This window comes from Diaporthe amygdali (assembly GCF_026229845.1).
Source record: "Diaporthe amygdali strain CAA958 chromosome Unknown NODE_1_length_4327563_cov_65_473760, whole genome shotgun sequence".
NCBI classification, from domain to species: Eukaryota; Fungi; Ascomycota; class Sordariomycetes; order Diaporthales; family Diaporthaceae; genus Diaporthe; species Diaporthe amygdali.
This window is the reverse complement of record NW_026517021.1, coordinates 842145-855338: the sequence shown is the minus strand read 5'-3', so window position 1 is coordinate 855338 and position 13194 is coordinate 842145. Positions and strand designations below refer to the sequence as shown.

The 13194-nt window shown below is 54.0% G+C and overlaps 4 protein-coding genes across 4 annotated transcripts; 2 read left to right on the top strand and 2 right to left on the bottom strand.

The window, feature by feature from the left end:
• Positions 1–500: 500 nt before the first annotated feature.
• J7T55_005824 (N-acetylgalactosamine-6-sulfatase) lies at positions 501–1841 on the top strand (the record flags this gene model as incomplete). Its single annotated transcript, XM_053137560.1, has 1 exon — positions 501–1841. The coding sequence occupies one exon, from the start codon at positions 501–503 to the stop codon at positions 1839–1841; it is 1341 nt and encodes a 446-aa protein (XP_053000595.1).
• A 186-nt stretch (positions 1842–2027) lies between these two features.
• J7T55_005823 (transcription factor) lies at positions 2028–3539 on the bottom strand (the record flags this gene model as incomplete). The annotated part of the gene is made up of 1 exon (XM_053137549.1): positions 2028–3539. One exon carries the CDS (start codon positions 3537–3539, stop codon positions 2028–2030), a length of 1512 nt encoding a protein of 503 aa, XP_053000594.1.
• A 2601-nt stretch (positions 3540–6140) lies between these two features.
• J7T55_005822 (CDC24 Calponin) lies at positions 6141–9371 on the bottom strand (the record flags this gene model as incomplete). The annotated part of the gene is made up of 4 exons (XM_053137538.1): positions 6141–7639; positions 7716–8145; positions 8201–8755; positions 8850–9371. 4 exons carry the CDS (start codon positions 9369–9371, stop codon positions 6141–6143), a joined length of 3006 nt encoding a protein of 1001 aa, XP_053000593.1.
• A 3297-nt stretch (positions 9372–12668) lies between these two features.
• On the top strand, positions 12669–13108 carry J7T55_005821 (uncharacterized protein; the record flags this gene model as incomplete). The annotated part of the gene is made up of 2 exons (XM_053137527.1): positions 12669–12902; positions 12998–13108. 2 exons carry the CDS (start codon positions 12669–12671, stop codon positions 13106–13108), a joined length of 345 nt encoding a protein of 114 aa, XP_053000592.1.
• Positions 13109–13194: the final 86 nt, after the last annotated feature.

Below are 13194 nucleotides of genomic sequence, written 5' to 3'. Positions count from 1 at the left end.
GACCATAGATTAAATATAATTCGTTATCTCAAGTCAGTGTCCGTATGCTCAGCGCATCAAAGATACAAGTCACCTTCAAGCTAATCCCTCACAACGTCCAATGAAGTGATGTCGCAATATCAGCGGAAAAGCACGTATGGACTCCTTGGAACGATCCAGGTCAACTTATCACTATGGTGAGGGACGATCGATCCCTGCATTTCGGAGCTTTGAGCGAGGTATCGGTGGTGGCCGTCGGAGGTGAGCGTCAGCAACTCCTCTTCACTCCGCAATCTTCGGTGTGGGGCCGAACGTGAATCCCGATTTGTGTTGTATGGCATACCGTGCCGTTGCCAGGGAAATCCAGATTCTCGTGTCTTGCGTCATCCAGATTACGATTGGGGTCTCTTGCAAAGTGCGTCCCTCTGCTTGGTTCAAAAGACCGAGTCTACTTTCCGACCGGTTGTTTACCAACTGCCGAGACTCCAGAGCCCCGAATATCAACACCAAGACGACACGAAATGTCCAAAGATCCTGCCCGGCCAAATGTCGTGCTCGTTCTGGCCGATAACCTCGGCTGGGGCGAGCTGGGCTGCTACGGTGGCGGCGAGCTTCGAGGCGCAGCCACGCCTCGCATCGACAAACTGGCCACCGAGGGCCTCTTGCTGCACAACTTCAACGTCGAGAGCGACTGCGTCCCGACCCGTTCCGCTCTTATGACCGGCCGACATCCCATCCGCACGGGCTGCCGCCAGTCAGTCCCCGCCGGGTTCCCGCAAGGCCTTACACCGTGGGAGAGGACTCTTGCTGAATGCCTCAAGGACAACGACTACGCAACCGCTCACCACGGCAAGTGGCATCTGGGCGACGTTCCCGGCCGGTACCCATCTGACAGGGGATTTGATGAATGGTTCGGCATCCCGAGAACGACGGACGAGACGCAGTTCACCAGCGCTCTGGGCTATACCCCCGAGGTGGCAGAGCTACCATACATAATGAAGGGCAAAGCGGGCGAGCCCTCGGAGAACGTTTGTATCTATGACTTGGAGAAGCGCAGGCTTATCGATGAGATGCTGGTCGAGAAGTCCAAAGACTGGTTGTCTCGGCAGGTCAAGGCCGAGAAGGCATTCTTCTTGTACCATCCACTAGTTCACTTGCACTTTCCGACACTTCCACACAAGGATTTCGCCGGTAGGACGGGTCAGGGCGATTTCGCAGACTCAATGGCCGAAATGGACTACCGTGTTGGCGAAATCATTGACCACATCGATGATCTCGGCGCTCGGGAGAACACAGTCTTCATCTTTGCCTCGGACAACGGCCCGGAATTCAGAGAACCATACCGGGGAACTGCTGGCCCATGGTCAGGAACATACCATACAGCCATGGAGGGTAGCCTTCGGGTCCCGTTCATCATCCGTTGGCCAGGCTACGTCCCTTGCGGTGTCACTAGTAACGGCATCGTTCATATTACGGACATTTTCACCACCGTTCTCTCCATAACGTGCACCCCGGTCCCATCAGACCGCCCCATAGACGGCGTTGACCAGACACAGTTTTTGTTGAAGCCCTCTGAAACTCCATCACCTCGTCAGGGCTTCTTGTTCTACATTAAGGATGAGCTACGTGCCATGAAGTGGAAGGACTGGAAGCTACATCTTGTCTGGGAGCCGAAGGTGAATCAGTCGAGTGGAAAGCTGGAGTCTCCGTATCTCTTCAACGTCGTCCGAGACCCAAAGGAAGAGACGGATATTCTAGCTTACAATACCTGGGTACTGCAGCCTATGTTCAAGCTGAGAGCAGAATTCCAGAAGAGCCTTAAGAGCGATCCAGCACCACCTGATCCGCTCAAGGATATGTAAATTGCTCCATCCCATTTCATACTCTTAACGAGGTTTCATAAAACACATCGATTTACCGCTGCCCAAAATTGACAGATGTGACCTATGTCCTTGTAGTCGATAGTGAAGCCACGGTCTAAGTAGTCGTAGTTACAGAGGGAATCCAAGTAGTTTAGCAGTAATTCTAAAGCACATCCCCAGACAGCTTCAGCTCCACGGGACGTTCCCAAATCCCCAATACAAGGCACCCAGTGATGTCTGGGGCAACGCCATATCTGCCCAGAACGGCTGTTCAAACGCGATTTGAGATGTTCCCTGATGCTGCACATCTCCCAGGCTGCCAACATTACTAGCAGACCTAAGGACAGAATTCGACAGGACCTCAAATGCATCCCGGTATACCGACCCGGGAGGATAGCGCTCGACCATGGCCCAGAGGACAGACATGCAGGTATTGATAGACGCAATCATGTCCGCTTGGTTGAGGTCCGGGTAATGGTGCATGGAGTTCAGGTGGACGCAGTAGGCCGTCGCGACGCCGCTCCTGAAGAGATTGTGCGTCGTGCGCCAGAAGAAGCGCAGCTGTCCGTCTCGAAAGGCGCGGCGGTAGTTACTGATGCACTCGGAGGCACTCTGCGCGACAATGAGGATGTCGTTCTCCGAAGGGTCGGGAAAAGATGCTGAAGGATAATAAAGAAGGACCAGGTCAATGTGCAGGATGGAGCTGAATATGTCAGTGGGCGCCAGTTGTGTCGACGGGGCGGTTGTGGTCGGCGCTGAGTTCGACCATTCTATGACTCTACGTCTCATGCCCTCGCGCCATGTTAAGAGATCAATGACGGCACCGTTCACTGGTGGCTTCTGGTTGAGGGTGGTGTAGATCTCTGACTCGAGCCTGCGGTGCTTGATCAAGTGAAGAGCCAGGGCTCGGCTCCCATCGGCTTCGGCGAGGTCGGGTAATGGTGTGTGAATGGCTTCGTCTGGAATAGAGAAGGGTCTTCCCACAATGACGCAAAGGTTTCGCTCCAATGTGTATAGTGCCCAGAAAAGCCATCGGCGCTGGCTAATTTCGTCTTGACTGAGTTTCGTCACAACGGCACGCTCATCGTGTAGGCCCAGCTCGACTGCCAGCCTGGACGCGACGCCGACAAAGTGCCATGCCCCGCTTAGATTAGAGGCGAAGCAACAATACTGTGCCACGAGGAGCAGGTTGCAGAGATGACCGGGATCGCCAGTGCAAATGACGGCTGGATTTTGGGCAAGAAGCTGGATCGCTGTGGCGAAGTAGTTGTCTGCCCTGGATATGGGGAATGCGGAATCCGTCCTGTTGAGCAACAAGACTGCCGTGGCAAAGACTATGTATGCGCGGAACATAGTCGGCGACACCCCAGAACGTCCCGAAAGCGTAGTCTGGCCGTTTGGGCCCTCATTGTAAAGCAGCACGATTGAGGAAGAAAAGTCGTGCTTCGATGATATGATGGGAGAGAAGAACTCGCAGTGCTCGAAATAGGCGTCAGTCAGTCGCACTGCCCCATCTCGACTGGGTAAAGCAGCTTGTGTCTCATTGGGTAATTCATCCAGAAGTGCCCGGTGATCGTTTGGTTTCGATGTCCGTGAAACGCACCTAATCGGCTCAGATAGCAACGAGCGAAGAAGGGACTGTCCATTGGAAGTTGTGATGGTATTATAAAAGACGTCTCGATCCAGACTCTTGGACATGACTTGTTCAATTGGATCTCTAGACGAGGACCTCCCATTCGGGGGACTTGAAGCCAATTCATCCGAATTTGATTGAAAGTTCGGGCATTCTCGGCTGGCGAGTTGAGACTCGAGATAGGCCACCCTTTCTTCTAAACTCTGTACGTAACTGAAGAAGAGCGTCAATCAGTTTATTTCTCCTTGTCATACAAAACTGAGAGACGGACCTTCGAGGAATAACTTGACCATCGATGTCAGTACTCACACAAGGGACACCTGCGCGTTCGCAGTTGGAGCAAGCCGGGATGTTCTGGTCGCATCGCTGTTTTCGAGAGCGGCACCGTGCACAGGCGGTGACATTCGTTCGTCGAACGTTCGTTCGTCGACTCACGCGGCCTTGTGACGACATGATCTATCCGCCAAAAAGACGTCGGGTCCAGGAGCCTGACGGGCTTTTATTCGGGTAATATTTTGGCGGTATAAGGACGATGCTGACAAGAAGGTAATGTAGCGCCTGTTTTAAGGATGTCCTGTCAGCCAATTTGATGAGCACACTCAGCTATGATATTTCGCGGCTTTTAGTATGCGCTTGATGTTGAAGACAATTGCGACATGGACATCGCTTTGTCCGGCAAAATGAGTTATGCAGCTCGGCGAGTAGGTACTCCACAGGAATACTGCTTAACGAGGAAGGAAATGCACCTAAACACTATAAAGCAATTGTTAGGACTATGCATCAACGTAGTTCACTATCTTGATATTTTTATAGATTATGTTTTTCAGAGAACAATCAGTATGTTAGAGTTAGAGAAAATGTAATTCACATTGTGTTATGCTGTTCTCTACCAACGATATTGTCCCAAAGTCAAGAGATCTCTCAGACGGATTTCAGAGTTACGCTCGCCCAAAGCCGGAGACCAACAACCGGAGCAGCTCAAACCCGCGCACTGAGCCAAGGCAAACGGCACGGCAAGATCACTCAACTCAACATACATCACATTAATTCACAGCAAGGGTTTATCAGAAGTAGTTGATATTGAATTACCAAGTGCCCAAGCCACCCAGAGCAGCCAATCCCCAGTCTCATCTCAACCCACGACCTCCACAAACCGCTTGACAAGGAATCCTCCTACATATACCACAAAACAACAACACAACACAATGAGCACATGCGGCGATGAGCATCAAAGTACTTTGTAATTGCGCCGCACCATTTAACACTAGCGCCGTGATCCATGTCTTTTCCCACTTTCCCTCCTCGAAAGACAAAAAAACAAAGCGAGTCGAACCATGCTTGCAATGAGATGATATCAACCAACCGGCCACAGTTCAGAATTTCCACTTTGCATAGGCACCCGACGCAGCAAAGTAGGAATAACAGAGCAAGAGGAAATGAAGATAGATGCAAGTCCGCAAGTCCGCGGGTTGTTGGTATCATGGATGTTGGTGATGTAGCCCTCTCCCTTGTGATCCCATGTGGTGAGGCGACCGAGATGTCGAGATGAACTCATGGGCCAGAGAAGCCTTGAACAGTCTAGACTCGGTTCGCCTTCACCAACTCCATGCATTTCGTTCAGCGCGCTCGTCAATCACAGCCCAGCTAGCTGCCATGACTACCTCACCACTACACCTTCCCTCGCTGCGACAAGCAACTCCGTGCGACGACGCCGCTGAAACAAACCAGCTTCCGCTGTCATGCAACGCAAGAACCAATATCGCAAGGTTCGCGAAGAAATGAAGTAAGAACAAAAAAAGGTATCTATAGTCATGAAAAGAACGGATTGTCGGTCGGTCTCCAAGGAAAGCTGGTATATGGGTATAAAGGAGTGTGGTATCAAAAGAGATCTGGTGCTCCCACTCATCCAAGAGAAGCCAAAAAAAGAAAAGAAGCATCCATCATCCATCATGAAAAATAAACGAAACGTCGTCGTATGCTGAACTAGGCCCAGACTCTGCTATGATAGGCTCATTGTGGGGGAAGAGCAAACGCTGTGGAGCAAACGCTGTGCGGCCAACGCTATAGACAGTGAAATATAGCCCGCAGACTCAAGCAATAAGCAGTACAGCGGGAGGAAGATGGCGATGCGACTGCTCGTTCGGGAGGAAGGGTGGGCCCGGGCTGCTGTGGCTGCTCGTGAGATCCACATGCATGAAATGGGTGAAGTAGCTTGGGCCGCTAGCGTCGCCAGCGTCGGTCGGTCTTTGTTTATGGTATCGATGTGGTCATTTTGAACATCCCGAAGCCCGTGCGCCAGTAAAATGCCGTAAGAAAAAATTATAGGGTATTGATAAAGTGAGCTTGATATCGTCCCGATGAGGTACGGGGTTGCGGGCTCTGGATGATGTACACCTGAATGTAGATGGTGCAGTGGGAGGCGGTTCCGTGTAATAAATCGAGCTCGATGCGGAGTGTCTTCGATTCGTCGGGATCTCGTCGGAGGCTCCTACTTCTTGGTCATTGGCTAGAGGCACATCCTCCCACCAAGCCGTGCTGTCACGGGAAGGTGACGTGAAAGTGGACCTGTGGGTGTCAGATTCCCACCAGTGTTTGCCCGGGGCCCAAGATGATCTAGAAGAAGGTGGAGTAGGCGGCAGGGATGCAACGGCCGTGTCGTGGTCATTCTAAGCCGTGTCACCCACACAGAAGAGCTCTATCTCTCCCATGCCACCACTGTACATGCTGCGGATGTTCTCGCGCCAGTCTGAAAACGCGATTTGGATGTCCTCGTCACTCTCGATGTTGACGAAGTCGCCGTCCTCGTCGCGGTATCGCAGCCTCAGATTTCCCTTACCAATACTTGAGTTTGTGAACCGCGAGAGCTTGGCATCGATGCGATCGGTAAGACTCTGGTACGTGATGTTGAAGGCTGCTACAAGTGTGACGTAGTTGCCACTGTCGCAGTTGACCTTGACCTTGAGTTGGGATTGGAAGGGCGCGTCATTCGGGTTGGGGCTGGCCAGGGGGTTCGAGGTGGGCGGCGCGGCCCCTGCGGTGTTCAGTCCTGGAGAAACTGTCCTTGATGAGTCGAGATTCAATGGTGCAGGCATGAGGCCATTTTTATTGGGACCAGGGGTAAGCTGACGATGAACAGGCTGAGCTGGGAATTGGGCCATTTGACCTCCCCCGCCGAACTGTTGCAAGCGATCCCTCTGGACGCCTGGACTCTGGGTGTTAGCCCGAATCGGAAGCTCTTGCCTGGGACTGCCCGTCTGGCTCCTCGGGATGTTGCCGTCATGTGCTGGATGCAAATGCGCGGGGATGCCGGGCACGGCTGGAACGCCTTGACTACCTCCTCGCTCGGTTCTCCTCACCGGTTGCTGTGGTTGGCCATTGATATCAGGAGTTGAGTAAGACCTACTTCTTTGTTGCGCGGCGATAGACTGCGATGACGACGTTGCCATTGCTGGCAACGAGGGTCCACGTGGGTTGCGGCCGTTCACCATTCCGTAGGCATTCGCTGGGGACGGTCCGTCGCGGGAAGGGGCCCGTGGCATGGCTGGAGCTGTGTATCGATTATTGTCTTCTGGCCACCCGGACTGCGGGGCTCCATTCTTGGGTAGTATGTAGCTGGAACTCGGACCGAAGAAGCTAGATGTGGTGCTTGTCCTTGACGAAGCAGGGGACTCGGCAACCGGGGAAAAATACGACTCTCCACCGCGTGGTCCGGGAGAATGCTGTGGCTGCGATCCGGTTTGCAGCGAAAGGGCTGTCGGCGGCTGTGGCATGGGGAAGCTTGGAGGTGGCTGTCGGCGCACCATACCGGCTAGCGACATCGTGCTCTCCTGCGTTCCTGACCGTTGCCGCAGGCTCGTGCTAGAGGCCGTCCTTGGCATGAGTCCTTGCATGGGGTTATAGGATGACGCCGATGATGGAGGGGGGAAGTCATCATCATCCTCGTCGTGCTCCGCATATGGATTCACCAGGTCCCCGCCTTGCGCTTCCATCCACCTAAAGTTCGCCGTCGACTGGTCAGGGCTCGTTGCGCTCTGAGGCGCGTTCTCCTTTCGTTGCTTATCGAGACCAGTGGCCCATTTCTTCATCATCTCCTCATTCGAGAACTTGATGACAAAGTTCTCAACCCCGGGGTCCCCCTTCCACCAAATCTGCACGGTGTACGATCCTGGAAACGTCAGTCGAAGAACTGTGCGCGTTTTGACGGCCATCTGCAGGAGATATGTGTGTTAGTATGTGCTTACCGGGCTTTGAGAAACTCAACACTTCTGTGACGTTTGTCATGAAAATACGTCCCTTGAGCTGCAACTTGTTGTTCTTGTTGCGCATCTTCGGACCTGTCGAGCGTGTCTTGTCCTTCTTGTCCTTGCTCTTATTTGGCGTGATTTCTTTGCAGCACAGCAGGATGCACTCAAAAAGGTAGATCTCATAGTCCTTCTCTTGGTCAGTCTTGCCGGTGATGACCGTGTACACACCATGGAGCAGAAGTTTTCCGAAATGCTCCACGCGGTGGTTCTTCCAGTCGTCTACGCGGCCGACCAGCTCTTCCAGTGCCTCGTCAAGCAGGTCCCGATCAACGGCCTCGTTTGCTTTCTTTAGGACGTGTTCTGCGGCCTCAATACCAGCCGCCAAATCTTGTTTGATGGTCTCGTCATCGCTCTTCTTCATCAGGTCCTGCAAAACAAATTAGCAAATAGCGACGGAAGTACAAGCACTAAGGAGCACAAACCTTGAGCAGCAGAGGGTACTTCACAAGTCGCTGCATAGGTTTGAGTAGGAAACCATCCAGGGTATTGTAATCACAGGCCACGGGGTGTTGAATAGTCTGAATCTTGTCAAAAACCTGGCTCGCGATCAGAGCCGCTTTTCTTTGGTTGGCAATGAAAGGCTGGTAAGTTGCATTGAACGAGTCTTCGTATGCCACAAATGGACTGCCCCATTCCTGCCGAAGCTGCGGCATGGAGTTTGTTGTCTCGACGCGGATCAGAAAGCGCCGTTGGAAGTCGAGGATAGAATTGATGTTGAGAAAGATCGAATGTGCGACATCGCCGCTGATCGCGCCCCTTTGTTCCAGCGTCTTCTTCAAATCATGCAAATTTTCAAGGTCCTGGACGTATTTGCGCTCGGTGTCCACAAGTTCGCGTATGATGTGATCGCGGTAGCTCATTTTCGCAACTCCCTCGGGGGGCGGGGCATCGATGTCGCCGTACGGCGTTTGTTGTGGTTGTCTCAGGAGACCTCTCTGTTGAGCAATGTCGAGAACCATGTTGATAACCACCAGGACCTGTGTTCGGGTCAGATCATGCGATTGAAAACGCCCAGGAGGGTCCCGATGAAGGAACAACAAGAAATAGTTCAGCCCTGTCTCGTTATCTTACCTTGCTGAATCCCGATGTATCAGTGCCTAGCAAATCTGCAACAATGAACATTTCCTGAGGCGGTATCTTCAGTTCTTTCGAGCATCCTTGCACAAACTTAGCAATCGCGAGCTTCCCTTTCTTCGCATCGGTGGCGTTTGGTACGTTGACGACGAGTGGGTCGTCTGGATCGGTGGCATTGTAGATAGACAGGAGAGGAATGCCTGTCCTCAGCAGGCCCCAGAGGCCTTCGACAGGTCCGCCGGCGTCTCCACCTTCCTGTTCCCTCTCCTCAAGTTGGGCCATGTACTCGTCGAAGCCGGGTGCGAGGCTCAGTCGGTTCTTGATGGCAACGCATATTTGGTAGAGGGAGCGCGAAGCGTCTGCCTTTTGGTTGATGATGTTGCTGGTGGCGACGACCTGCCCGTTAGAGGGCGGTGAGATGATTGTGCTAGCGGTTGCGAGGGAGTTCAAGCTGGCATTTGAAGGGTAGACGGTCGAGCCTGAAAGCTGGCTCGCCCGTGGCGCGCTGCTCATACTCATTTTGGCTAATCTCGCTACGCCGTCAGTCGAGTGTTGGAAGACGGGAGCCGTACTGGTTCTTAGTAGAGGAGCATGTGATGCCATTACAACCTACTCCATGAACGTGATTGCGTGTGTGGTGTGTGGTCGACTCGGGTGCTCCTGGGCCTGCGACTTGGGACAGCGAAGCCCACAAGCGGAGGGTCGAGGAGGAAGAGGGTGGATGTTGAGAGCTGGGCTGTTTTCGAGTCGGCTCCGGCAGCAGTGAGGGGCCAGGAGCGGCTCGTTGATGACGGAAGAGAAGGGATGCAGTCGAAGAATGCAGATGCAGACAGGAGAGGAACCCGCGCGAGCGACGGCTAGCAGGACGCGGGGTCCAAGCTGACTCAGTTGGCGGGTGGTAGGCGAGGCCGGGCGAGTCTTAGAAGCGACTTCACCGAGGCGAGGCAAGACCAGACAAGACGTCGGGGTCTCGAGATGGATGGTGTCTTGGGTCTAATTGTGCGGTTCAATCGCTGGCGATCGGGGGTGATGCAGCGTTGGGGCAGCTGAATGCGAATACCTGGTCAAAAGTGGCGAGAGGATGAAATGCGACCCGATATTGGGGCCGGCGTGGAGGGTGAAAGCGAGAATGTATTGTTCCTGTTCTCTCTGGGTTGCGTCTCTTTCAAGGGCCCATCAATGAACCTAGGGTCCCTCCGTCTCAGGTGTGGAGCCGTCTCCAGTATGTGCCGGTGAGGGAGAATTGGGGGGGGGGCGAGAGATTGTGTATGTGTGCGCGTGCGTGCGTGCGTCGCCTCAGCGAAGGGGCGAGGAGCGGCGATGGAATGGCGATGTTGGTCCAAATGAATGGCTCGTATCGTAGCGTCGTGATGCGATGGTGGTCGTGTGGTTTTTTTTCTCTCTCCTCGCTTGCTCACCGTCTGAGGTGAGAAAGGGCGTTTCGAGGGGCGTGGTTTGGGGGTGTTGAGTCGACTTGAAACAGGCCGTCGTGGTAATGGCCGTTCTGGGCAGGGTGGGTGACAGGCGGACAGGCGGACAGACAGGCAGAGAGAGAGAGAGAGAGACAGTGAATGTGGATTGCGAGCACACTGTTTTGTCTTGCTAATTGCGAGTGGACGGACGACCGTACCGTATGTGCGCGCGTGCGAGCGTGGGTGCGTGCGAGCGTGCGTAGATGGATGCAGTCAGTTGCCGGTGGGTGTTGTCGATGCCAGATCGAATCGAATCGATGAACGATGATCAATCGAGAGACCCGCTCGGCTCAATGCTGTAATGTAGTGGTAGTTGGCGGCGACTTGTCTTGCCCGTCGTGGGTGGTCACTGGTCAACTGCGAGTCGGATGGAGGAGAAATGGAAGGGAAAATGGAGGGTTCCTTCCTTTGGTTCCTTGTCAATGCCCTTGCCTTGCCTTGATGCTTGCCTGCCTTGTCTGGTCTTGGCTTGGCTTCGCTTCGACCTTGGGAGCGCGGGCAGGAGCAGGAGCAGGGGTAGGGGGGTCGGCTGCACTGTGCTCAATGTACAGATAATGAATATAATTACCAAGGGTACTACTGCACAGCACTGCGTATGATATAGAAACTGCTGCTTTACCCAGAATCGAGAGAAAGGTTGAATGTGAGGTTTGTATGTGTGTGCACTCTGCTTCCTGATCTGATACTCTCTGGCAGCACGGTAGGCACGGTGGGTTGCAGGCCAGGCGCGGGAAGAGAGCATGAACGGCAATGGGCACTGGATGGACATGGACAATGATGGGCGATGGGTTGGGGCATTGGGCATTCACACACACCCTCTTTTCGCAGTTTACCCAGTCAGTTCTGCCAGTACCACAATACCTGAATACCCAGCAAGCAACCCAGCATGGGGATTGGGGGGGGGCACGGGAAGGGGAAGGTGCGCGCACGAGTCGTTCAGTCAGTCGCAGGGTTGCTCCTGTATCGAATCAGGCGGGCCGACCAGGAAGTGCTGTGTATCAGCTGCCCATACTGGCGGCTACTGCTTCCTGTTAAGGGGCTACCCCACCTCTGGCTTCTCTGGTACTGTACCACGCACCTGAACCCGTCTCACCCATCTGGCCCGCCTGCTCGCCGCAAGGAGGATGGGCTCCCTGGTACCGATACACGGCACAGCAGCATCCACCCAGCTGGACGGAACAGCCTGAAAGAACTCCCCGGTTGGGATCTGAAAAAAGAGAAAGAGAAAAGCTGCCCTGCCCTGGCTGCCCAAGTGGATATTCAGGACGATTTACTGGGGCAGGGCCACGGGCACACGCATGGCATTGGTAGACATGGCATGGTATGGCATGGTACTGTTATGGCATGGTACTGTTATGGCATGGCGATACTGATACTGTGGTAGCAATCCCAGGGTCCAACCGTCCAGGGTCTCCCAGTGCCGGATGCACACACGCAGGACACGCAGAACGCGGTATGTCAATCATCAAGTCAGACCAGTCAGATCAGCAGGGCCAGGCCAGGCCAGTGCACGCAAGAATTGTCAGCCTCACAGCCCATGGCCTATGGCCCATGACATTTGACACGCTTGTTTGATTGATTGAATTGATTCAGACAATGCGGACGGAGACACTGAAAGGCCGGCCCGAGGGATCGATGATGCCACCACGGTAGCCTGCATATCCATCCCAGCTGCCCTGTCTCCGTATCTCGATCCGATGGTTGAGTTGACGGGACTCTTTTTTTCCATATCACTCACTCACTCACTCGCGCACTCGCTCATTTACTTGCTGGGTATACTGGGGATACAAGGGACTCGCAGCCTGGCCAGAACAGTCTGAACAGCAGGGCACTATACGGGACTCCATGGATGACCTCACAATTAACCTTCTCCTTTAATCCGCCACGTGTCTAGCACAGTCCTCTGTCCATCAATATCCCATCAATATCCATCTATCTCCATCTCGCCGTCACCCTTCCGTCCCTCCGTGCCTCCATGCCTCCACGCCTCCGTGTGCCTCCTCCCCGCCCCTTCAATCCTTATATCTGGAATATATGGACTCTTGCGTGATGGCATTGAGGTGTGGATTGCTCTTGGACGCGCCTTCCCTGCCAGCTCCTGCCTCTTCCAGGTCCCCGTCCACGCCCGTCGTTTCAAATCCGTTGCCCGCCCGCACTAACCCCAATGCAGCCTCGATCCCGCCCCATCCAGACAAGGGCCCTCCCCTCCTTCCATTCCTACCTTGGCCCCCTTTCCATTTCGCAGCATCGGCACAGAGCACAGAGCACAGAGCACAGAGCACACACCAACGAAAGCCAGTCACCAACTAACTTGCTCTCTTCTTTGGGCTGAGACCACAAAAAAATGAAGACGGACACGCCCAATGACAAATGCAGCCCAGCCCGCCGCTTGTCTGCAGCTCGCCATCTGCCTGCCCTGCATCGCTTCTCTGCTTCTAGAATCAATCTAGAAGATTTGGAGACGATCCTGATCTTGATCTCGATTCACCAGTCCCTCTTTGGCTATGGCGGCCATGCGCCTCGCCCTCATCATCGCCCTTATCTCCGGCTCATTGTCGCTAGTCCCCTCTTTTTGCCCGTCTGAGTCTGCAATAAAATACCGTTGCATTGTGCAGTTGTGTTGTGTTGTGTTATGTCATGCTAATGTCGCGTTACGATGATGTGGCTTGCCAGCTTGCCTGCGGCACCAAGAAGCTCACAAGCTGCAGCCAGGGCAGAGCAGAGCTGTCTCGAGGCCCGTCGCGAAACACCATGGCGCGCTATCTCGAGAGCATGCGCCGTTGATAAGGGCCCCCAACAAGCTTCTCCAGCTTCCCTGCCCACTGATAGCGCGCAGCTTCTGCTACTTGACAGGCCCAATCCGAGCTCTG